Source organism: Ornithodoros turicata, chromosome 6 (assembly GCF_037126465.1).
Source record: "Ornithodoros turicata isolate Travis chromosome 6, ASM3712646v1, whole genome shotgun sequence".
NCBI classification, from domain to species: domain Eukaryota; kingdom Metazoa; phylum Arthropoda; class Arachnida; order Ixodida; family Argasidae; genus Ornithodoros; species Ornithodoros turicata.
Genome location: NC_088206.1, coordinates 18193351 through 18219658, shown reverse-complemented (window position 1 = coordinate 18219658; position 26308 = coordinate 18193351). Strand labels below are relative to the sequence as shown.

Sequence of the window (26308 nt, the reverse complement as noted above, 5' to 3'; positions counted from 1 at the left end):
GTGCAACCACAAAATGTCGATAGAACAACTTCAGAAAATCCCAGAGAGCGAAGTGCCGCTTTGAACTATGGGAACTTGCTGATAACAAAGGAGGAGAAGGTCTCCAAACTGTTTCGGTTCCTCCTCTCTCGGCAACGAGGAGTCAAGGACAGCGAAAACGAAACGTGAAGGACAGTTCTCCCTTCCTCATGACAGTAATCTCCCAGGGTGCAACGCGTGCGCAAGGGGCACTGGGATTTTCTGCAATCGTCTATTTTGCGGAATATCGGTCAGAAGCGAGATAGCCTAATGCGAGACAATCCTCGTTGAAATGTTTTAAAAATCGTGAAACGAGTGTGTGCCGTGAAATATCCATCGCCGAATTTCGCTATGCACATGAGCCGAAAACGAAACCGCGCGCTATACAGGAGCGCGTCACTTTCGCTGACGGAGGCTTATCTGGGCCGCAAAATGGCGAGCAAAGTCTGGCCAGCGGATGAGCACGTCCGCCAATCATCTCATCGCTTCGAAGCACGTGGCCCTCTGACGTGGAAAGAGTGCTGTCTTCCTTGCGCTCCCGATGGGCGCGGTTTCGGTAAAAAGATGCGCGCGCCACCAAGCGCGCGGCGCAAAGCAGCATGGGAACTTTGAGGGACACTGCTCTGTCATCTGCTTCGGTTATGGTTTACTCCGGCTGACGCTGCTGCTGCGCACACCGGGAATGTTATTGTTCTTCTTCTACCTCCGCCTCGCTGCCGTCTTGTAATGCTTTAAGGTGCTTTAAGTTCCCATGAGCCCCTGCGTGCCACAGGTGGCGCTTTATTTTTGAAGCGTGATGTGGGCAAGCTTACGCTTGTCCCATCCTACAGTTGGCAATACAAGGTCTATTCGACTATGAATATTTCAACACACGTGCGCGTTTCGGGAGTTTTGTAAAAAATGGAATGGCTTTCAACGAGGATTGTTTCCCATTCTGCTATCTCGCCTTTGCACGAAATCACCTCATTAAAGAGTTAATTAACGAATTTTAGGTAATTATGCTCACCTTGTAGTTACGTACTTTCTTCGAGAGGATATCCGCCGGGCCGTATAACTCAACAGCAAAAGCGACACCTATGCTGCTCTCGTAGCCTTTTTATATAAAAAAGATCTATAACGGACGAAAATGAACACCCTGTAGAGTAACAAACTTCCCCGCAACCTCACCTCTTGTTTTTTCGTAATCTCTCCGTCCGCTGTTTTTGCTTACCAGAATACACGCACTCCCTTACATTTGCTTTTCCGTGCTCATTTAGATATGCATACTGCGCATACAATACATTAGGGTGTGTGCCAAAAATGCCGGGGGATCCAAAGTGAACAAAAACCCACAGAGCGTGAACAGAGAGCGCTGCCAAGGTCGGCGAACGCTCGAGTTCAAAAACCTTGCCGAGCGTATGCACAATAATTCCTGCTGTCCAACGAACCCACTCCCGAAAACGCACCCGTACGCCCAAACGGGCAAAATAAGGAGATGCACGCGGTCCAACATGCAAAGCAGCATATACTTACTACCCCAGCATTATCGTGGCTATCTGTCGACAGACAATGGTGGCAGATGTATCAGGAACGACCTCGTCGCACGGTTGTTTGATGGACACTATAATCTGTAGCCTATATATACGAAAACCACACAAATTGCCCTCGCGCTGGATTAGTTTGCGAGCAGGACCTAAATATCGTTAAGGCGAATTCTAAAACGACAACGATGCTGTCGTGGTACAATTTGTCTGGGTACGTTTTCGTCAAGGAGAACGCTAAAAGGTGTGCGTCCGTCAGACGTGCAGTTCACAGAACGACCTCTATGGCGTCGGGAATAATGATCATCATGGCGTGATCACCAACAATGATTATTTTTTATTCAGTGTTAGCGCCGCGAAGCAACTATGGCTATTAGTATGCGGCCTACAGACGTGGACGGTACCGACATTCATCTGGAAAGTCTGTCGGAAAACCCAAAGAAAACCTCGGACAACGCAGCCGGCAGTATACATGCCGTTTTCACCGCTTTCGGTTTGGTGCCAAAACGACATCCGGTTTCACAGCAAACACGCTCTGCGCCAACCACTGTGCCGATTGATACAGTTATCGCTTCCGACTTGAGGAGAGAGAGGATCATACATGCCTTTTTGTGGCAATTCAAATTGCCACGAAAAAGCGTACGCCCCCCCCCCCCCCCACACCCGCTTTCAACAAGTTAGGAAAGCGAAAGATAAATTCTGCATGGCGGCTGGTTCCGAGCGTCCTTAGTCCTTAGGACCGGAAGTCTTCGTGGAACCGGAAGTTGTGACCGGAGCTTGTTTATGTTTACCCGAGAACGTCATGTATACACCCTTAAAAATGAAGTTCACCACATAGCACGCTCATAGTGACCAACCATCATCCCGAGTGACATCGTTCTTTCCCTTGATTTGATGAAAACGGGGGGCGTACGCCATTTTTGTCGCAATTATAATTGCCACACAAAATGGCGTACGCCCCCCGTTTTCATCTCTATTTTTAGAGCATGTATAGGATTCGAACCCTCCAGCTCCCAATCTTCAACACGGCATTGAGGTGACCACCGACAATGAGTGGATGCATATATCCACTGGGCCATGCATCTGGTGCTTAGCCTTGAGAGTCTTACGCGGTGAAGATCTGTTTTTAGAGTGCACGTAAATTTCAAACCTTGCTTTTCTGTTACTCTGATTTATTCTTTTCCCGTTCCTCACGTTATGGCTTCCGACTCGAAGGGAGAGGGAGGCGTACGCCTTTTTGTATCAATTTGGATATACTCTTTGTCACAAAAAGGCGTACGCCCCCTCTGTCTTCGAATCAGAAGCGATAACCCTATCATTCGTATTAATGGTTGACACACAGCGTGCTATGCAGGGAAGCACTGTTTTCAGAGTGCACCTGCATAAGTGTCACGTAAAGGCGTACTCCTCTCATTATCAACAAATCAGGGGAGAGAGCGATGTCATGCCGGATTATGGTTGGCTGGGAGCATGTTATGCGGTGAAATTCGTGTACAGATCATGCTGAATACGCGGCAAAGCATTACTCGGCAAATTAACACTTTATCTGATCTTATAGTATTCGTAGTAACTTTAGTGGCTTTAGTAACTAGTACCATAGTGGTAGTAAAGTTAGGAACGGCAGTAATTATTATTCAAGTACCGTCTATAAGGTTATATTTCGTGATTGGCGAGACAGGGAAATGAAGCGAGCATCGCGACCGTTGCCCCTGTGACTCTGCAAAGACACAAAGTAACAGAGTATAAATAAAGCAAGATGGCGTTGAAAGGCTTTTGTGTATGCTGCCTCATCCGTCACCCTGTGGGTGGGACGACAAACTGTCGAACGAACGGAGCGAGCCGCATGCTAAACGCGCGACCTTCTCGCTCGCCGGGCGAGCAGAGCCCTTTGTGGCTGCCAATCAGCTGTTCCTGTTGATTTTGGGACAGGCACTCGAGTCCCAAAATAAACGAGGGCACAGACACGCGGAAATGCTAAAGAGAAGTTAAATGACCTTCAGCAGACCCAGCGGAACGGTCGAGGGTGCATTTACGATGCGTTGCAGCATGCAAATGTTCTGCAAACAAAAAGGTGTGCTTATGTGTTTTTCGTAAAGAAAATGGCATCCGGTCTAACCACCGTGCAGAAACGTTGTATACTTTTTGAATAAGTGCAAAGCGCCGTACATAAGTGAGTTGCGATGCGCGAACCGATAAAATATTCCGTCCTGGAACCGCAAAGAGGCTGGGGCTGTGGACAAACGAGGACAGTAGTACACTCTAAAAACAGGTGATGGTGGTGGTGGTGGCGGTGGTGGTGGTGGTGGTGAAAGGGCTCGCCGTTGTCGGCCTCACAGAGGTGGGCAACGTCACGACTGACGCCCTGGGGGAATGTGCGTCCTGGGCCGACTTCTAAGGGAACTGTGCCGACATATGTCTAAAAACAGGACTTCACCGCATTGCACGCTCTACAACAACCACAAATGATTCGAAAGAGAGAGCGTGCTATGCGGTGAAGTTCTGCTTTCATAAGGTATGGAACACCGTTTTGTTTTGGGGAAATTTTAATAAACGTTATGAGCACACATATGCACACATTCCACGCCACCTTAACACAGCACCTAGAAATGTTTGTTTAAAAAAAAAAGAACTTTAGAAATTGTATAGGAGGTGGTGTCCACCGATCACCGATGATAGAATGCCCTGGGCAACAAGATTACCAGAGGCATCCTTAGCGAAGGTCTAACAAAAGTAGCGCCTTCAATCACGAAGATCTAATTGTACGCGGAAGAAAGGGACACAAAGGACGCCGATCCAGTCACGGGACACACATGCTAAGCTACCAGCGTTACACATTTTGCACAACCACCACATTTATCCGCTCTTCGTCCTTGTCGCTCCCCAAACCGGAAACTACCGGTAACACCGCGCAATGAGCTAAAATAAAAATGGCGGTGACGGCCACTTCTATCAAAGGAGCCGTTTGCTACCACTAACCTTCGCACAGGACGCGGAACCACCACTTCAGCAAATCGCAGAAACCCTGTTCCGAGTGCACCTGACCCTGAGTCTAAACGGAAAAAGAAAAAAAAAAAAAAAACGCGCAGAACAAATACAACGAGAGAGATTATCATCCAGTGCCAAGATCGCGCGCGGTTCTAAACTTGGAGCCCGTTGCTTGCTTCCTCCTTTCAAAGGGTTCGTCGTCTGCTTTGTTTGTGTGTAATTAAAGTGCCTAATTTTATACGCAGACGTTTACACACTCTCATGGAAGAGCGTTCCGGTACAGTTGGCGAGTCACTGCCCTCGCTCACTGCGCGCGTGGTATAAGGAGCATGGCGTGGTATAAGGAGCAGACGATTTATCGTGTGTCGTCTGCTTCATCCTGTCCCTCACTTGTCCTTCTGTCATCGCTTGCGCGTAATCTGAAGCTGACACAGCTCGTTTGAAGAAGGAAAGGCGCATCATGACACGTAAGCGGAAGCATGCGTGTACAGGGGATGAACAGGCATCGGTTGCATAATCTTTGCTGACGCCATTATAGCCTGTGACCGATGTAACAGCGTCAGCGTATACCATAGTATATAAAGTGTAAGCAAAGGTTCAGGACTTCTGTCAATTTTCATGCTCGTGTTGAGCCTATCATGACATCATGTCATGTAATTTCAGATATGCACGAAAAACAAGAGTCAGAGAGAGAGACAAAGAGAAAAAAAAAAGTGCATAAACAGTTTCACGGCGAGTAAGTTGTGGAAAATGTTCCGCATATATATATATATATATATATATATATATATATATATATATATATATATATATATATATATATATATATACATATATATATACTCATGGAACGATGCGGCAGCACCAGAGGACACGTGTTTCGCCGTGTTTGCGGCTCGTCGGCCCTGGGTAGCGAAGCCATGTTAATCTGTAAGTTTGAATTACAAACACGTCTAGCATCATTTATTTGTTCCTTTAATGGCTTTTCCCCCGCATTATATATATATATATATATATATGTATGTATGTATGTATTTATTTATTTATTTATTTATTTATTTATTTATCCCAGCGAACAGTGCAGTTATACGAACCACCTTTTAATATATCCATCACATAAATTAAATACGCCATATATTTAACCTTATGCGCTTCATTTTTGCTTTTGTTTTCTTTGTGTTTTCTGTGTATTATGTATGTGATTTCTATTGTATTATGACTTTTTGAATGTAGATTTAGTCCTGTAATTAATAAATTAATCCGGAGGCCTTAACTCTAGCCTCGTACTGAGTCTCCCAGACAAACTAACCTGTACACACTAAAGTAAAATAAAATAAATAAAAACGGGTCGTTTTCTGGCGTACTTCATTCTTCACGTACTGTTCACAACGCATCATGAAATACATACTCGGAGAAGCGACTTCTTCATGATTATCCCGGCACCGCACTGTATAGACAGTGTTACCAAACGAACCTACTGACACCCTAGCCTACACCGACGAGTTCAACCGCGAGCGAACGTGTGTGACTTCCAGGAAACCATGTCACTCGCTGGTCTCACAACAAACACAGCGAACGCACGTATACAACACAGACCGACAAATTTCTCGCCGGCCTCTTTTGGTCACAGTCCGACGCGCACAATTCTCGCGAAACACGTAAAACGGGACCCTCTAAAGCGGTGACACAAATTCTGTATAACGACAAGTGTCCCAGAAGGAAAAGTTGGGTCAAGACATGTGAGATAACGCTCGGGACATTTGTCCAGGAAAGCAGACAAACTGCCGTGATGCAACTCCAAGTTCAGTATGTCGCCGGATCAAGCATGCTCGAAATAGATGCTTAAAAAGCAAGAGAGCCGAGCACGATCTCCATTTCCAAAAAACTATTCAGTCTAGGTCACTGATCTTTCCGAAGCGATCAAACGCAGAGCTTTCCGTATCATTCGGTTTCGGTTTTGTTTTCTCGGATGCCGTCTGCGTTTCCAGCAGCTGGAGATGTGTCGCTTATCGTTCGGTTTCTGCGAACCAGTGCTGCACAGGGTTGTTGGACACGTTTCGCTCGAGCGTGAACGGAGTCTGGAATTAAGCGTGAAGCAGTTCAGGGGTATCACATATAGAAGAACAACCTTAAAATAGATTCTACTGGACTACAACAGGTACAGGCGTTGTTCAATCTGGACTGCGTGTATCGTATACCGTCATATTGCATATATATATATATATAGATATGAGTTGTACTTTGGCACCTGCGGGCAGTGACCTGATGATTGAAATGTAAGATTATCCTGGAAATACAGTAGAACGAATGTTAACAATCATGAAATAACACCGTGTCACTTAGACACAACAGCAAGTTGAAATGCACGCTTGCATAGGTTTGCGCATAGCAGTATGCTCTATCTGTTCTATGCTCTATACATGCCGTTTTCACCGCTTCCGTTTTGGTGCCAAAACGACATCCGGTGGTGGTGGTGGTGATGTTGAAAGGGCTTGCCGTTGTCGGCCTCACGTATGTGGGCAACGTCACGACTGACGCCCTGGGGAAATGTGCGTCCTGGGCCGACTTCTAGGGGAACTGTGCCGACATATGTCTGAAAGCGTCTGAGGAAAACCCAGGAAAAACCCCAGACAGCACAGCCGGCACCGGGATTCGAACCCGGGTACTTCCCAGTCTCGACGTGACATGGCTAGCAAAACGACATCCAGTTTCGCAGCAAACACGCTATGCGCCAACCACTGTGTCGATTGATACAGTTATCGCTTCTGACTTGAGGAGAGAGAGGTTCATACACGCCTTTTTGTGGCAATTCAAATTGTTACAAAAAAGCATACGCCTACCATTTTCAAGACAGATATAATTCTGCATGGCGGCTGGTTCCGAGTGTCCTTATAGTCGCGGAAGGACCGAAAGTCTTCGTGGCACCGGAAGTTGAGGCGGGGGGCTTGTTTATGTTTTTCCGAGGAATTCCGTTTCAACAGTGCAGACACATTGCATAACAGTGCACAAATGAAGGTACGTCCCACAAAACAAAGACGCGACCCAATAGCGCACAATCGCGAAGAAACCCGCTCAAAAAGCATCGTTCCCAGCCCCAAACACACCCACCTCATCTATACCTCTCGTTTGTTGAGAGCGTTATCGCAAAGTGGGGATCACGATATCAACCACGTTTCAGCATTACAACAATCAGACAGCAGCAGGGCAGAATAGTGCACCGCTGCGTGGCATACTATAAAGCCCTCGCCGTGGAAGGGAATCCATTGTTTGACCCGTATTTCCGCGCGGCCAGTGAAGCGATCTTCTTTTGCTAGCCGCACAATAGAAGGTGATTTCCGGCCGCGCCTTGGCCGACTTCTTCCGTTGCATGGTGGCCAATATAGAGTGGAGATATCAAAGAAAGTCTCGAAGGGCTTTCGGGGTAATCCGATGTCGACTTACGAGAATTGGTGGTCCCGAGGGAGGTGTGAGCAACGTAACCACGTTATCGTGTTTCCATGTCTGCGTTCACGACACGCAAGCCTCTTTTACATAACCAGGAACTTGCCGTACTTTTTTTTTTTTTACACTCTATTTCGAGAAATGCAGGTGGTGGTGGTGGTGGTGGTCATGGTGAAAGGGCCCGTCGTTGTCGGCCTCACAGGGAAAGGCAACTTTGCCACATAGCACGCTGAAGGCCAATCAGTACGCAGCCTGATACCGTTACCACGCCTGATTTCGGGAAAGCGTGGGGCGTAAGCCTTTTTGTGGCAATTATCATAACCTTACGAGTGTCATAAAAAGCGTACGCCCCACGCTTCCCACAAAACGGGGGGGGGGGGAGAACGACGTAATTCGGGACGATGGTTGGCTAGGAGCACGATAACGGTGAAGTTGTGTATTTAAAGTGTGCTCTCTTCCGATTTATCCAAAATGAGAGGTTTATGCCATTTTGTGACACTCCGCAACCATGTTAACGGTCCCAAAAAAGGTATACGCCCCACTCTCTCCTCAAATGAGAAGCGGCAGGGGTATCGTGTGCACTGGCTCTCCTTGAGCTTGTAATGTGGTGGAGCGTACAAGACCAACTTTCAGATATCTCTGTACTACTGACAATGCATGTATGTACTACTGATACTACTGACAATGTATGTATGTACTACTGATACTACTGACAATGTATGTATGTACTACTGACAATGTATGTATGTACTACTGATACTACTATGTACTACTGACAATGTATGTATGTACTACTGATACTACTATGTACACTCTTAAAAATGAACTTCACCGCATAGCACGCTCCTAACCAACCATCATCTCGAATGATATCGTCATCTTCCCTGATTTGTTGAAAACGGGGGCGTACGCCTTTTTTGTGACAATTATGAACAGCATAAGTGTCACAAAAAAGGCGTACGCCTCCCGTTTTCAACAAATCGGGGAAGATAACGATATCATTCGAGATTATGGCTGGCTAGGAGCGTGCTATGCGGTGAAGTTCATTTTTAAGAGTGTACTACTGACAATGCTACCATACACCCTGAAGGCTGAACTTCACCGCACATCACACGTTGTGCGGCAACCATTGGTACGAATGATAGGGTTATCGCTTCTGATTCGAAGAGAGAGGGGTGCGTACCCCCCCCCCCCCACCTTTTTTTTTTTTTTTAAATTTGTATAGTATAGCATAACTGGCACAAAACGGCACGTACGCCCCCCTCTGTCTTCGAAAGAGGCGATAACCCTATCATTCGTGGCAATGGCCGGGCGCACATCGTGCAGTGCGGTGAAGTTCTGCTCTTAGAGTGTATGCATACAAGCGCGAGAGCTGAACCCCATGCTGGCCCTGCCTCTTCTCCCACACACGTGCGTACTTCCAGATACGGACCACGAAGCGAACGAAACGTGATTCGAGAACTTAACGCTCTGTTCGGCTCAAGCTGCTACACCTTGCCCGCTCGAAAAGGAAGGTCCGTCCCCTATGAAAGCGAGCCGTGACGCCTTCACGTCGCTGACCGAGTTTGCAGAAGAAGCAGGCTAGCCAACGAGAGCGCGACCATTTCCGTGACGTCACGGGCCACGTGATTCACGCATACTTGGATCACCATGAAAAGAGTTTCGGACGATCGCTTTGTTTTCAACGTAGTGGACAAAGGCAATACAACATACGTTTAGCAAAAAGAAAAAAAAAGGAGACTAGAATGTGTCAACTGGTGCAAATTATTATCTTGTGATACTTCCTAGGGAAAAATCGGTTCATTGCTTCCTGTATGCCCGTTTCTGAGTGAGACGAATCGCAGGGTAACTATGTCTTCTACTCTATTTTTATTCTACTCTGCTCGTCTTTCCTCTAACCACCCCGTCTTGCTCTTCCGAGATTCACTTTTGCTCTGCTAAAATGTCCGTTACACATCAAAAGAGAGTAAAAGCTACCCTATGGAGAGTAGAGATACATGGAGGCGTATCTCTTCTTTCGCGCGTTTCTTGTCTGGTATATACTAACGTACGATTATATATACGATTTCAACCCAGTTAGAAGCACAAACTGGCACCACGGAAGGCTTGCACGACAGGAAAACACGTAGGTTTCTCTTGATGTACGAGCAGTGACATTATCGTGGGATAAAAAAACCAGGACATTGTGACAAGTAAAATGCTATGGCCGCCATGAACACAAATAAGAAATATTCTACATTACAAATACCGCAACTGGAATAATATCAAGAATGTTTCATTCATTTGTTGGTGTATTGCAGAACAAGATTGTTGATGTTGTGAAGAAAAATACTAGGGAGAGGTTGAATTCGTTACACGACAAATTCGGCTACTCCCATAAACAGACCCCCCCCCCTCCTACAAACCCTAGTACAGTACCCCTAGTACACCTATACAAAGCAGACACGTAAATTATCAACGATAAACGGGAACAATAAAGTAATGTCACAACATGAGTGAAGGAAATGTAAAACGTGAAAATGTAAAATGTAAAAAAAAAAAAAATATCAGAGTGGGGGCCACGTTTTCGCAACGAATAACGAATTGTCATTTGCAGCTCAAAAGATGACGCTTCAAATGCTTGCAAAAAATAACTCTTTCTTCATTATTCCTCCTTTCTTGAAAGCACGCAGCAACAATCAGCGAGAAAGCCAAAATCGACAAAGATCTATTATTACAAACAGAGCTCTTTATAAACAATGTCTTCTAGTTAACGCCGCACGGCACCCCAAACTGTGCAAAACACAAACCGGAAGACGGCCAACTATGAGATCACCCAACGTTTTGTTCTTCTTTTACTCTTTTCCATTTTTTTATATTTTTTATGAAGTCAGGAAGGACGCAAAGCTTGCACGTGAGCATCTTAGCGACGAGTATTGTGTGCCCAGCACGAAGATGACGTAACCAAGCAGCATCTTCGCCAGGAAGGCCGCCGGTTGCATTGGCGGCGGCGGCGCGGGCGGATTTTCGAAGCCGCCAACGGGAACATAACAATCGCGAATGTCTGTATACGATGTGGCTTGTAAAAGGAAGTGACAGTCACGGCTTGGTTGTTGGCTGGGGAAAAAAGAAATGACGCCCAGATGACGAAAGAGAACGCAAGGTTCATGGTTCGTGGTTCAGCTTTCTGGTGGTCAAAAGTGATGTAAGTTGCAGTGCGGAGGAGGATTTTTCTTTTCTGAAAGCTAATGGAGTTTCTCGAAAGTGAAGGAGGCTTGGAAAGTGTGGGTTGAGATGGTAATGCTCTTGAGAAACATCTCACACGTGGTGGCGGATGGTGAACGGATGGGAATCAGTGGTGCAGAGCTGGTCGTGGAGCTACGCAGATCGTTAACATTGTATATTATTGTATATATACATTGTATATATTATATTATTACTTTTTCGGGTTATATTTTTCAGCCAAATCGGGGGGGGGGGGGGGGGGTAAATATCGGGTCATATTTTGCTTCAATATTTCGGGTATAATCGGATTGAACTGAACCTAATTTAACCACACTCTGGTTGAATCGGATTGGATCGGATGTATACCATCTTCGGCGTACCCAGCACAATAAACACGACACACCAGTAGACACAGAGTATCAATCCGTGCATCTAAGGGGCAGCACGGTCTCTGCTTTTCTTGTTTGCATGAGCATATTTATGCATTTACAACACAGTTTCCAAAGTTCTGTGTTAGTTGTAATGACTTCGGATCGCCCTGGTCCAGCAGTTTTCGGGAAAATCTCGGGTCGAACCCTGTTTTTGCTTATATGAATCGGGGGGTAAATATCGGGCGCACTCGGGTGTAACCCTAAAAAGTCAGACCCTATATAATAGAGGGCTATAGTTGGTGATATATTTTTAGTCACGTTGTCACTGTCACGTGACCAAACGTAACTCGCTACTTTTACTCTCCAATGACATTCCACGGAGCGACAGTGTAAAAGTAACGTTCGCTTTATTATTGTGTATAGTAGTAGTACTCGACGTTGAATTGCATTTCAGCAGCAGCTAATGTTCGAAATTTTTCCTCGCACAGTCCGTTATTGCAATAAGTTGCCTTCAAGAGTGACAAGCTATCTCAACGTTATCTTTTTTCTCGGTTGCAGAATTGCATTGGCTAAGTACTGCCACATTATCGCTCCGCTGATGCGCGCTCGAAAGAAGAGTTCATGAACATGGGGGGAATGAGGTATGATCTTTTGTAGTACGCAGGAAGAGCATCAGCTTTATCTTACGTACATGATGCAGACAGAATTTGGTCCTACTGACCGACAGTGTGAACCTCACGGCTTATGACGTAGGAGTCCAGAGGTTCATACAGGCAGCATTTGGGGAAGAGTACACAACAAACGCAAGGCGCGGTGTCTTCTTGGAGAACGAGAGAAATTGGAGCACGAGTGACAACCAAAAGAACCAGGGATGTTTTAATTTAATTCTCATGTATTTTATCCGGTGGATTTTTCTGGATTTTATCCACACAATTTCATCCGGATTTTTTAGAGATTTTGTCCAGATGCGATGTGAAAGACAATCTTAATTCAACGTCACACGGAAAACTCCCGCTTTATTTTATTGTAGAGTTGGCTGGTTACAAAAGCCCAGGTATACGCGCAACATTAACTTCTAACTTTTTTAACTTTGTAACTTTTTGAGCTTTTCAGATTTAACTTTTTTCCCGTTTTCTTCTACTTCTGCCCATTCAGGAAGAGGCTTTCTTCTGCTTCCTGGAGGCATTGTAACAGAAGTACGACAGCTAATCCAGGCGTGTAGCGTCTACACCATTCACCCACGCATGCATGCATGGGCCTCTACCTTTCGGAAAACGATTGAAACTCATTCAATGTTAGTGGGACAGGCAGTTTCATAAACCGAAACTATGAGAGGTCACCCGAAATCAAGAAGAACAGCAAAACACATTTGTTTTTACTCCGTGTCACATTTCTAAGCTTGTCTATATTCTCAAAAAAAAAAAAAAAATCCAAAAATATCCGGGTTTTATTCAAAAAAGCCCGCTGGAGAGGTTCTTTTTAAATATCCGGATATTTTCAGCCGTACAAAGAACCCGCTTGCGAGTTATCCATGTCTACATTTGTTGACGTGCACCTTTAATTAAAAAGGGAACGAGTAACTTGGGATAGTGGGTTACTAAATTGCGTTACTATATTTACATTCTCGCGAGGTACCTATATCGTTACTTTTTTTTTTTAATTCCGTGTTAACGCCGCGAACCAACTGTGGCTATGAGCGGCGTACAGACGTGGACAGATGGAGAGAGGACAGCAGGAAGGAGTGGGGGACAGGGGGTTAGTATGCGTCCTGGGCCGACTTCAGGGGGAACCGTGCCGACATTCGTCTGGACAGTCTTCGGAAGACCCAGGGAAAACCTGAGACAGCACAGCCGGTGACAGGATTCGAACCCGTGCCACCTCCCAACCTCGGCGTAGAAAGCGGTCATCCTAACCACTATGCCACGGGAGGTGGTATATCGTTACTTGGTTACAAAAACAGTAACTCCTTAGTTGCGAAGAGGACCGATACCCGAGCACCTTTCTACTTCTTTCAATCCTTACTAGGTAACGGGTTACGTACACCTCTGCCTTCCGGGTAAGCAGCTGCCAACGCCACCGACGAAACAGAAACAGACCCGACAAATCATGCAGCATTAACCTCAAATTAACCCCTCTCAGCCCGAAATAACGCTTCCCATACCCTTGATGAAACAAAACCTACCTCCCACTTCCGTACCGAAAGCAAACAATACCCTTGGCGCCATCATACATACTCTCCTCATCACGATATCATCACACTTGGTTACTTCCTTCCGGAATGCTCCATTGTAATGTACATGTTCCGCCATATACGGGACGAGTCCATTATTATTTATGCACACCTGGGGGAGAAGGGCGTTGCAGTACGGCGGTCAGTATTTACAGTCGCGTGACCACTAGCAGACGACGCCCCCATTAAGATAATCACGCTAAAACGGCTCCCTTATTCACGAGCCACGGCGCTATGCGACACCCCTATCCCGCCCTCTCTGCGTGTCTGCGGTTATATTCATCATGGTTGCGCTAAAGTTGCGGAGCAGACAACGTTACCTCCTCATCATAACATGCACGGAGACTTCGGAAATAACAAACTGGCAATGTAAACGTCACAACACGAAGGCCAAAGGGAGAGGAGGAGCAGCTTCGATAGCTCACGGTGCAATGCTGCACGGTGGCCTTTAATATCGTAGTCTCTCATGTTTAAAGAAACACGTTATTCCGTTTCTTTGTCGCAATATGTTGCTGTGTAGATTTAGTGACGTTTAGTGTCGGGAGATGGTCACCCCTATGTGTTGACTCTGATTGATTTATCCAGACCCCCCTCAACACCCCCTCTAAATGTCTGGTGAAACCCCCAACACTTTGAGGTGCGCCTCCCCCCCCCCCCCCCCCCAAGGGGTGACCCTACCATTTCAGCTCTCCACACATGTCGGGTAATGGTACGGTAAGCTGTTAGGATGCAACTGTAATAATGCCCCCACCTCATTTTTGTGCCCCCCCCCCCCCCCACGTGCTTAGGATTCTGGATGAACCACGAACTCTAGTGCTGTTGTGCGTGCGGGGAAGGTTCGCGACCTTTGGAGTACACAACGCAGGTGCATTCTCTGTGCTATGAATTTCAATTTAATGAGTATTACTTATGACACACAGTTGTCTCGCGACGTATACCCCCAATTATTATTATTATTATTACTTATGACAGCCCTTGAAAAGTTGCAAGGCTATTTGTGTCTTACCACGTCTTTGGTCGTGTCGTTCTATGTGGACTTTTTAAGAAGGGGGTTGCCTCAGGACAGAAGCCGCCGATATTTCGAACAGAGGCTGTTCAGAAGAAGAACAGTCTCTGTTCGAAATATCGGCGGCTTCTGTCCTGAGGCAACTCCCTTCCTACATGTCTACCGGTTCGCTGGATTTCTACCCATCTATGTGGACTTTTTGTTATCTTTGTAGAAGAATACTCGGTAGGCGAACGACCGGTCCCTGATCGAAATGTCTGCAGTTTCCGACCTGCGGTTTTTGCTTCGATTTATCCTGCAAGTGCTGGAATGATCTCGTATTAACAGATACATGAGAGCAGGCATTAGGAAAATATATACATAACGCTCATGGCATATTACAATTGCTCCGTGACAGCATCACCGGAAAGTTGCCCTTGATACATTTACAGGCAACTTCAAACTTGAAAGAACAAAAACCAATATCTTAATTCGACAAAGAGACGTATAACACTTCATCCTTACACGAATTCAAGTCTGCTTATCGTTTTGCTTTATAGAACATTGTATGCGAATCGCAGGTACGTTTTTTTTTCTCTCTCTCTCTCTTTATTATATTTATGTTTGCTGCGCGTGTGTGTAAATATGTTTGACATAGAGGCTATAGGTAACTGTTATGAGAAATATGACAGGATAAAGCTCTCATCAAAACAAGGCTTACGCAGTTCATCGTAGAGACAATAAGTACGTGTTGGTTCCGCGTTTGTTCTTCAAGGCGGCCCAGCTGTGACTATACGTACAACGATAAACGTTAAAATCGAAGGCGAACCTACTTCTCACTTCAAATTCTTGACTGTTCGTGGATCGCGAAAATTAATCACTTAATTTCTGTGCCTCCCCCCCCCCCCCCCCACACACACACACACAAAAGAAAGTTTTCAGAACCGGCCAACGAAGCATGTTACCGGAAAGTACAGGACGCTGGCCTAGACAGAAAACAAACACGAGTAGTGAGGAAAACGGATCGAGCGGCGAAACCAACTCAGAAAAAAGAAATAGGAATCGTTACCAAACGTATAAAAGAGAGAACACGGAAAAACTGACAATTTATGCAGACTGGAGAAGCAGTAGCCTATCATCACTGCACGTCGCGGAAATGTCCACTGAGATACGTCAAAACTCAAAACACATCGCAGACGACACTTTTGCCACGGCCTACGCGCTGTGTTATCAAAGCAGACGACACGCCCAACGAACACTGCCATTCAAATCGGACGTCTGCAGTTCATCGTACCTTCGACCGGTTGGGTGTCCATAAACCCTGCATTTTCGCTGCGTACATATCGACCATGTCCAATGCACGACACAGAAAGAATAACCAGGCGCCGAAAAACCAGGAACTGGCGTGTCGGCCAAAAGTTGACGTCTTTACGCGGAAGAGGACGATGTTTAAAGCGTTTCCGGTAGCATCAAAAATCGATATTCGTAACGGAAATCGTCACCCAATATAGCAGACGACAGCAAACAAACGTCAGCGGGCACGTGACCCTGCAGTGCAATGGCGCTAGGAAGCGTTCGCTTTGCGCGGTTTTCTGTTGGTCGGTTTTTTTATCTGCGAATTGGTGATGGGTGTTTGCCGCATGCCTTCCCAAGCTGCAAAATGTACTGAATGTAATGTACTGAAAGTCGAGTGCAATGGGGGTGGACGGTATGTGTCTTATCAACTTTCTCTAGTTTCATGAGCCTGTTTAAGGCCTTCCACCTACCCGTCCACCCCTATTGCACTCAACTTTCAGTGCATTGTGCTGCCTGGGTTAGCTCACGGTACCTGTATGCAGGAATGAATGGTATCGGACTGGAGCTGTACCTAAAGAACGATCTCTTTGTATGCTTGATGGGTTGTAATGCACCCAAGCAGTACAATGTACTGAAAGTCGAGTGCAATAGGGGTGGACGGTATGCGTCTTATCAATGTTCTGTTGATTCACGAGTCTGTTCAAGGCCGTTCACCTACCCGTCCACCCCTATTGCACTCGACCTTCAGTACATTGTGCTGCTTGGGCAAGGGAGGAATAAGGATAACACTATCTATTTAAAAGTGACAAAATTACTGACAAATCTGCTGCACTCAAAGATAAAAGCGCGTGCTCTTCCATTTCACCGTCTGTGCAGTAACGTGCCGCTTTTGATCTTTTGGCATCCTTCCAGCATAAAATAAGTGGTAAAAACAGACGGTGGACGAATAAAGCATTGCAGGTGTGGGCCGACAGCGATAACGACATCTAAACGGCGGTGTTGACGGAAATCTTATAAGACCTTGACAGAAATGACACTGGCAAAATGGAGATGATGTCAATTACTACTGAGTAGTGAAAAGGGGACCGTGGAACAAATATAGAGCCTAAGCAGTTACTTGGCTGGTTTGTTGTCGCGTTCTATTGCCTGCCGACATGGGGGGGGGGGGGGGGGGATTTCCCAGCGAACTCTGCCAACCTGTTCCAGGATTCGAACACGGAACCAAGATTTCAGCTTCACGCAAAATCTGTTCTAGACAGGCGCTGCGAGTGCTTTTGTCAGATAGCCGTTGCCGAGTGTGCCAGAAATCACAAGTGCAGCTCCAAGCGGCGCGCATGCTTATCGTAGATACGCGCCATCTGCATGTTTCACAAGGATTTCCCTGTGATTCACCACCAAAGCTCGATGACCCGAAACGGTTACGGATTCGGAAGTAGAGAATTGCGCAAAAGTTTTGGTATCGCTTTGCTTAGAGCGAGTGTAGTATTCCTCTGGCCACACCCGCACATATCTTCGCACCTCTGAAGTATTCGAACAAATAAAGATACAGCTTAAAAAACGCCTTAGTCGTGCACATGCACTCATAGCATCCTGTATGCTTCCACATAAGAAAGCTACCAAGGAGCACAATAAGGGAAGGAGGGCAAGAGGAGGCCCAAATAGCCTGTAAAAAAGGGGGACGACGCGGGGGCTCTGGTAGGGAGCGTTCCATAATGGCGTTCCGTAGGCCTCCCCCAAGAAGGGAAAAATAGCTCTCGCCCGATGCAACGCCGGGGCCAACAGAAGCGAGAGAAGTCGGGCAAAAGAAGGAGAAAACGAAAAACACTCGCTAAAAAGTACGTAAACGTGGATAAAAAGAGAACACCGATCTGCTCTCCCTGCTCTCGCGTGTGAGCAGCTCGTGCGACGGGGGAGGTCGATATATTGGAGCCGCGTGAAACTGAGGAACAATGGAGACACAAGTCCGTAACAGGGATAACATAGAGTCACCAGAGCCTGTGTTTGCCTCGCTCCAGGTTTTATATGTAGTCACTAGAGCCATGCGTAGAGTGTGGTATTTTTTGCAAAGTTTACGATCTGTGTAAGGGCTGAGCAACACTCACCCCACAGCCAAAAAGTCTGGATGAATACACTCTGCATATGGCGTACAGCACCGAATAAGATTGCAGGAAGGTACAAAAGCATGTTCACGTAATATACGTGAACAGTTCTGCATAAGTTGCGACATGTTCCACCTGTTCCCTCGCAGTTTTGCATCATTACATGAATAAAAGGACACGCAACGAGGAAGTAGAGCTTGACCGCGCCGTTCTCACAACACGTGAAGCAATACTTGTAATATGAGACCTATATTGTGTAGATAAGAGAGAAAAAATGCTATTTCTGCACACCGGGAGGGAATGGCTTTTTTTGCAGACGACCACGGTGCAGCCCAGCAAGCTCTTGTCGTCTGCTTCGAAAAGAGCTCCGAAGCAAGAACTGTCTGGGCCATGTTTTACCTACGCAGCTTGCAGGAGTTGCAAAAGCAATTGCCAAGCCAATTTATTGACACCCCGTACGTTCTCTGCAATTATTTATTGACAGTCCACGTTTCCTCCAAGGCGTAAATTTGACTCGTATCACATGCCCCACGATGCATGATTGAGAGCGTTCCTGTGAAACAATAGGTGGGTGTACGGCCTTCCTGAGCACGGATCTCTAGTGCGACACAACAAAGGGTGCATCACACCTATCACAGACAACTTCGCCAGACAGAATTCTCGCTAAACCATCGACCCGGGTGCCACCGATGCCAAGGTAATGCAGAGGGTGGGAGGGGATAAGATGAGTCACGAGTCAGCCATTGTGATACCCCGCAGGCATTCAACGTGTGGGACGAACAGGAGGTCACTAACACTCGACAGAGTTCCGGAATGACGAAAACCGATTCCTCGCCTGTTTCTTCTTTACTATCTCCTACTCATCAACTTGCATGTCATTTCATGTCTTTCTCTTACAAGGTCTCACAAAGGGCACGGGAGAAATTCTTATAGAAAGCTGCTGTGGCGGCCGACGCCTATAACTTCACCTTGATTGTTGCTTTGATCTCGAATTCGGCAAGTCAAAACAATTATATCCATTAATACAAAGAATGGTCTTACTCCGTTCCACCAGAAGCCTCCTTTACGGATTTTACCGGCGAAAAACTCACCTACGTGCACATATCAATTTTCTTACTTTTTTTTTTATGTTATCCGCACCAAACGCAGTTTTTATCAAAGCGTCTTTCAGGGGCTGTCGTTCTAAAATGTGCAAAGCATTTGTCAGCACGCAAAACGCGCGATCAGTTACTCAAGGTCATCAGCGTGCAGTGCTCGCGGAGCATTTCAAATTTGCATCCTATGTGACGGGCAGATGACATTCACGTGAACCGACAGGTTCTTCAAACATACGCGCACACACGCAAAAAAGAAAGAAACAGAATGCAAAAATATCGTTCCATTTACCTCGATTAGGGAAGAGATGAAGTGCTGCAGTATAGATTCGACGAGGAATGTAATTAATGTAATAAAAATTCCAATCACGGCTCCACCCCGCCGCCAAAAACTTTGCAGACGACACCTTCCATTACGCTTCGTGACAACGATTCAAAATGGCCCGTGTGGCCTGCGTGCATGTTTGCATATCCGCTGATCTAGAAAGATGAGCGCGGTCGCGCCCAGTGTTTACTTTTCTACAAATTCCGCACACGCTTATCGCAGTCTGTCATCCACTTTCACGAGAAACGTCGACCTTCCCTTGGGCGTTTTCTAAGACTACGGAAATACGCACACTGCGCTATCAAGTGAAGCCTTGTCCTAACGTGTGCAGTTGCTGACGCATGTGGGTGACGTCTTGTATGTTTGAAGTGGGAGTTTTCTCCCCCCCCCGATCCAAAGCAGGTAATGAAAACATATGGCGAAAAATACTAGCTGCTCGACAGGCTAAGGTATATGATGCCTGGGGGCACAAAGTGTGGTAGGACATAGACCTTTGTGACAAATGTTGTGGGGGAGCCATATCTGTATAAGAACATACGTGTTACAGTTAAAAAATTAGTTAAAAAAAAAACTGTGCAATATAAGGGTTTCAACAATCCAAAATTGTTTCATTTTGAGCACCAAGACCCTTATGAAAGGTTCACAGTGGGATGATTGCAGTACAGAAGCAGAAAAAGTATGCCCGATCCACTTTTAAAAGAGGGACTGGCTAACATTGTGTCAGAAAGTAGCTGACATAAAAGAAGAGAAGAAAAAAAGAAAGAAAGGAAAGTGCAATGACAGTAACTATAAGAGACAGTTGTACGCTGGGCGTCAGAATTTCAGAGCTTTTCTTTGGAGAACTTTTAGGTCTTAGGATATAGTACCGTGACAGGATATAGTACCACAACCAAGGACTAGCCTCTCACAGCCTTGCGAAGGATTACAATTTCGGAAACACAAAAGGTACGCGGTTGACCCATACTAAAAATATCAAACAGCAATAATAAAAGTGAAACACAAAGTTCACTGTAAAAGTCATTTTGTCATTTAATTCCAGTTCGACTATGTACACCGTTAGTCGTCTCACGAGAACTGCATTACAAACTTACGTGGCCCGTCACACTAGGACACGTTAAACGCACACACACACACATATGCCACCACGATACACAGCTGTACAAAAGAGAAAAAAGTCCTGTGTTCTCTCGCAACAGTTAGCTGCACGAGGGAATGCAGGCAAATCCCTTCACACGGTTGTCCATGTTCATGTTCACACAGGTCCCGCACACCTTGCATTTAAGGCTGGATGACTTTGAACGACGCACGTCTGTTCCAAACACCACAAAGTCCAGCGTCCCTTCCAACATGAGTTGATCTCACTTCTTCTTTGTTCTTGAGTAGCACCAGAACAACAAGGGAGATTTTTTTGTTTTGTTAAGTGGCACTGAACATTAGTATTTTTTCTCAAAACAAGCTACGGGGATCGCGCTGAACAGGCGTTCAGACACTGAACTCTGTGAGCTACCATTTTCTTACAAAAATATGTTCTTGGAAGACAGTCCCAAGCGACTAGCTACTAGCACAGTTTGATCACCTACGCAGACTCTGTTCAACACTGGCTAGTGAAAAGGAGAGATTGGCCAAACAGGGCAACTGGTTCCCCCGTCATGCAACACATGAGAAGAAGCTGCTAGGCTGTTCAACAGACTACTTGTTAGGCTACAGCTAGTAAGATGAGGATTTCGTGGACACAAGCTTTCCGCGAGACTCTGTAGTGTCGTAGACTCGCTACACAATGTAGTGCAAAGGTAGGTATTTACACACGGCACATTATTTTGTGGATTTACATTCACAGTTTTGCTCAAACGCTATAACAGAAGAGGAAGAAGAAGAAAAAAAATTCTAAAACATTTGGAGCCCTTTTCTCTCTCTCTTTTTTTTGTGTGTGCTTATGATCAAGGCATGTTCTGTGCGTGGCAACTGGAACAGTACTACCTGACTTCGAATATTCTCGACAAAATGGTAATAGAGAAAGATGCGTTTCTCTGGACAACCCTTGGTCATAGAATGTTATGGCTTAATCAAAGGGCATACCTAGCTATTGGTTCATCACATCAATGCTATTGGTTCCTCAGAAGATTAACTTGCCTTACACGGGATGCTTTATAATGTTCCCAAGAGATACATGATTGTAAAGAGTACAAAACCTATCATTTAAAAAAAAAACATTAGACATTTATAATACTTTACAATTTTTACGCGCTGCTAGTGCAGGCAAGGTCAGCGATGCCTGCTACAGCAGACACTTTGATTCTACCAAGAAAAAAAAAGCTGTGCAATACACACTGTCATGTCATATCATATCACTTTTCTTCAACAAGTCGTGACCCCCCCAGCATTAATTTATTTCCATCTCGAGACTACTGGCAGCACCTCTCTTTGGAATTGAAGGACAGTACTGTCCTTCACCCTCCTGGCAGTGGACTTTCCTTGGAGCACCCTGCACATCATTTAAGGATAACTATTTACATACCATACTGCTTGGGACACAAATGCCATAAGTCCACTAGATAGGTCTGTCTAGAACAGTCCCTCCAGTTGTGCTACGACATTGTCGCTATCGAATGCTGCCATTGGACAGGCAAGACTTATCAGCTTAAGATCATTATACATGTGTACGCAAACTGATTTGCAATTTAAAACTTGATCTTCAGAAACGAATTTTGACCTTCCTTCTTCTTCAGCGGTTCCACTACTTCTACGTAACGTTTTGGCTCTGCTCCTGCACTGTACAGCTGCTGTCTTTACCAGCAGCACTGATTACACACTTTTTTTTTAACGATGCTGCTTCACCGACACACTCGACATTAACACTTCAAAAAATGTCCTGTCACACCACAGAGAGATTATAGGATATCCATAAGACACAAAGACAAACTTGCATGTGACTGACGGTGTGCACAGACCAGCACATTCTCAAATAATATTGCATTGCGACTTCAAAGTAAAATCCACAAAAAACATTTCGGCTAAAGAAAAAAGTTCCCTCGTAGGAGTAACTATAATGTAATGGCAGTAGTTACTTGAACACAATGGCCAAACCTTGGACCTCTTTGTTCTTTGGTAGAATTTACCACACAAAGTTACATACCACTGGTGTGGTAGTGGCCAGCCTTAGAATGGCATGCAATACCCCAGACTTCAGAACAGGTGTTCTGAACACTGTTCGAGTCATCCTAGCTCAGTGATTGTGCTGTGCAAACACTGTACCACAATGTATTCTGCCCATACACTCCATCGATCCTAAGGTCTTGCTATATCTCGAGGCATGCCAGTCTTACAGTTGGCTACAACAACAGGGTATAAAAGAAAAAAACTCACAATTTTGAAACAGACCAGCCAGATATCAACATTATCCCTACGACCCTAGAATCCTGCACTTATCCTTACTGTGTATGCCAGATCGACTGTCACATTATTCCATACCGTCTCCTGTCTGAAACTTGCACATTGTCATGCCCAGATCTAACTTTAGAACTACAACCTTTCTTTTTTTTTTTTAATACCCTGACAGCCACTTTCTAACCAGGAACACATCACAAAGTGGTGGAAACTTGATTTTTATCTGTTAAAGAGTTAGGCTTAAAACTAACAAATGTGTCCTCAAAATTAAGTTTTACGTCCCTGCGTGAACTAGTTGTCAATTTTGCAAATAGCTAAAACCAATCGCATTTATTCCTTGCCTCTTGGCAGACGACTGGACACGTTAAGAGATCACAGCAGAACTGCTTGTAGAGTTTAAAAAAAGGTGTTGCCAAGAGATGATAAAAGAGTAAAGATCCATTAAAATATCACAGATCGGCACAATTATTCTCGAAAACGACCCATTCCCCATTGAAAATAGTAAAACACACACACACTGAAAGCAGAAAAAGTGGCAGGACAACCTATTAGTCATAACTAAGTCACTCATTCATAAATTATGATTCTCATGAAGAAAAAAAAAAAGAAACGAAAAACCGATTCCCTCCACCCAATAAAGGGGTGAAGGGACCAAAATAATAGGGACACTGAAGAGGATAAGAGGAACAAGAAAAATGCGTTACCAAAGCTGGTACTACTTTCATAACGCACTGGTTGACTATGACATCGTAAAAGGTTTCTGAGAGAATTTCTGTATTGAGACTTGCCACCGTCCACATGGAGTAGTAATCCAGATATCCCGCTGGCTTTTGAGGTTCACGGCCTCTCTTTCTTTAAACAGAAAACCTACTCGTCACCACGACTTTTTTTTGTTTTGTGTTTGCGTATACATCTCTCACGCACAAACACGCACAGAGCTGAGATAATCCGGCACGAAATCCATCCAGCCAGGGATCGGATAATCCGGAATATGGGATCGAGCCGTGGTATCCACAAAAGGAAGGTTCCTGAAACAAGTGTCCACTGTGAAGTGGCGATTGTCAATTTTGAACTCCGCCGAGCTGCCCGCGTCACGAAACCGGATTGCCGGATATCTGCGGCAACTTTAACGTGGATGCAAGTTCGTCCCCGAGTCGGTTCGCCTTGGCCGCTGTGTTCGCCTTGAAGACCGCGGAACGTGACGAAGGCACCGACCGCTGCGTCGAGTCACTGGAAGTCGTCGTCGTCTGCGGCGTTCGTGGCAGACGACGTCGTAACCACGCGTGCCTTAGCGCAGCGCTGGGCGTCATGCGGGCCGCAGGGTCCCACTCGAGGCAACGCTTGAGAAAGTCGATGAACAAAGGATCGTCGCAACCTTTCAAAGCAGTCGTCCACGCTTTTGATCCGGGAGGGCCGCGAAGTTTGCCCCGTCGAGAACGTCCAGCCCCAAGCACGACTGAACCGTCGGGTAGCGTAGTGACAGTGCAGTACCGCGGATAGCCTTTGGAACTAATGAAGTTCTTGGCCCGTTTCGACTGGTCCAGCAGCTTCTGCGGTGGAGATCCTAGTAATTCCATAATACAAGCAAGCTGGTCGGCTTCGTCTTCGCCCGGTAAAAGCGGGTAGCCCGTGAGAAGCTCGGCCAAAATGCAACCTAAGCTCCACATGTCAATAGGCATGCCGTACTTGGCACCTAATATCACTTCGGGAGCTCGATAAAACCGTGACTGAATATAAGTATATACACGTTGATGTTCGAAGCACGACGAACCAAAGTCGATTACTTTTATACCAGATCGTCCCTGCTGCTTGAGTAGAACATTTTCGGGTTTCAGATCGCAGTGTATGATGCGGTTCCGGTGCAAAGCGTCCAAGCACTGAAGGAGGGAGTGGGCAAACTTTCGCACGAGCTGAAGAGAGAAACCCTGGAACTTGTTCTTTTTGATGAGTTCATAGAGGTTGATGCTGAGCAGTTCAAATGTGATGCAGGTGTGACTGCGAAAGGTGAAGTGTTCCAGCATATGTATCATATTCATCGTATTGTCGCGATCCTGCTTGCGGAGGTGGTCCAGAATGCGGATCTCTTCCTGAGCCTGCCGATGGAAACGCTTCTCGTTACGAACCATCTTGAGAGCGACGTGCTGGTGGTTCTTGTGGTCATACGCTTTCACTACTTGGCCGAAACTCCCTTTACCAATCACCTTGAGCATTTCGAAGCGATACCCGATGTGGTCGTGGGCCACGTGCATGTAAGATCCTTGGTCGTCGTCGTAGCCACAGTTGTTTGGAGTGCCCAGGATGCCCTGACGTTTCTTAGCGTTAGCTCCGATGAAATAGATTTCTGGGTAGTTAAATATCTCATGGTGTTCGTACGGCGTCAACTTGTGCATATACAGCTTCATCACCTGCTCCGGCGTCGCAACCAATGTTTTCCCATTCTTGTTATCCGCGGAATCGCCATTCTGTGCCTCCACTTCGAACAACTTGTTCACACTGGATTGAATCTTGAAGCCGGCGATCGTCTGGCTCTTGATGGGAGGTAAGAGCAAGCTACTCGTGTTGTTATTGTTATTCTTCTCCGTGAAGTATCCAGTCTCCGATGGCGCCGATCCATTCATGTTGGCGATGAGGGATCGCGTACGCGACAGGGGCATCGTGGGGCCTTCCTTTGTGGTCATAGCAGCCCCAGGGCCCCCGTACCTCCAAGCAACAAACTGACGAGGCTTACCGGTGACATGGACGGCCCGCTTCTGCTGTGCTGCACTGGACCACCATTATCCGTCTGCCTTGTTGCTATGGGGGCCACGTCACGTCACGAGCGCCAAGACTGCCGTCGAATAGCAGAAGCTCCCTCGCATCACGTGGGATAGAGCGGGCCAATGACAACCTGCCTCTCGGTGCGACGCCCAATCAGCTGACCGCAAGGAGAATGGCCTAGGAGTAACGCACTCGCCGAGGAGGGCGACGTCGCCGCGGCGGCGGAAATACCCTCCGGTTCTCTTGCGTCCTGCTAGGTGGCGGGAGTTCTTTATACGTTTATTTTGGAAACGGCAGGTTTTGCACCTTCCGTATTTGCAGCACATTAAATCCTGTCCTCCATTTACTGCTTCGGGTTGTGACAGTTCTATCACCAACATAGCAGGGCAATGCTGTGATGAAAGCAAATATTTGATTGCTTCATGTGGCTTCATGTTACAGCGCTCCTCTACAACAAAGGGAAAAGTCCACGAAGTTCATTGTTCGGGCTCCCGCCCTCGGCTTCTCCTTATCGCTTCCTTTGTTTTGCTCATGCCCACTCGCAGTGTCATCAGAAAGTTGTCAGCGTCGGAGTGGGATGACACTCTGATGTTGCATGA

At 46.1% G+C, this 26308-nt stretch overlaps 1 protein-coding gene and 1 long non-coding RNA gene across 2 annotated transcripts in view; both read right to left on the bottom strand.

The window, feature by feature from the left end:
* LOC135397675 (uncharacterized) overlaps positions 1-19827 on the bottom strand; it is a 114077-nt gene extending 94250 nt beyond the window's left edge. The window contains exon 1 of the long non-coding RNA XR_010423690.1: positions 19536-19827. This is a non-coding gene — a long non-coding RNA (uncharacterized LOC135397675). The remainder of the gene's footprint in view (positions 1-19535) is intronic.
* A 752-nt stretch (positions 19828-20579) lies between these two features.
* LOC135399314 (dual specificity tyrosine-phosphorylation-regulated kinase 2-like) lies at positions 20580-25775 on the bottom strand. The gene has a single exon (XM_064631167.1). The coding sequence runs from the start codon at positions 25628-25630 to the stop codon at positions 24044-24046; it is 1587 nt and encodes a 528-aa protein (XP_064487237.1). The 5' UTR covers positions 25631-25775; the 3' UTR covers positions 20580-24043.
* Between the last annotated feature and the right edge of the window lie 533 nt (positions 25776-26308).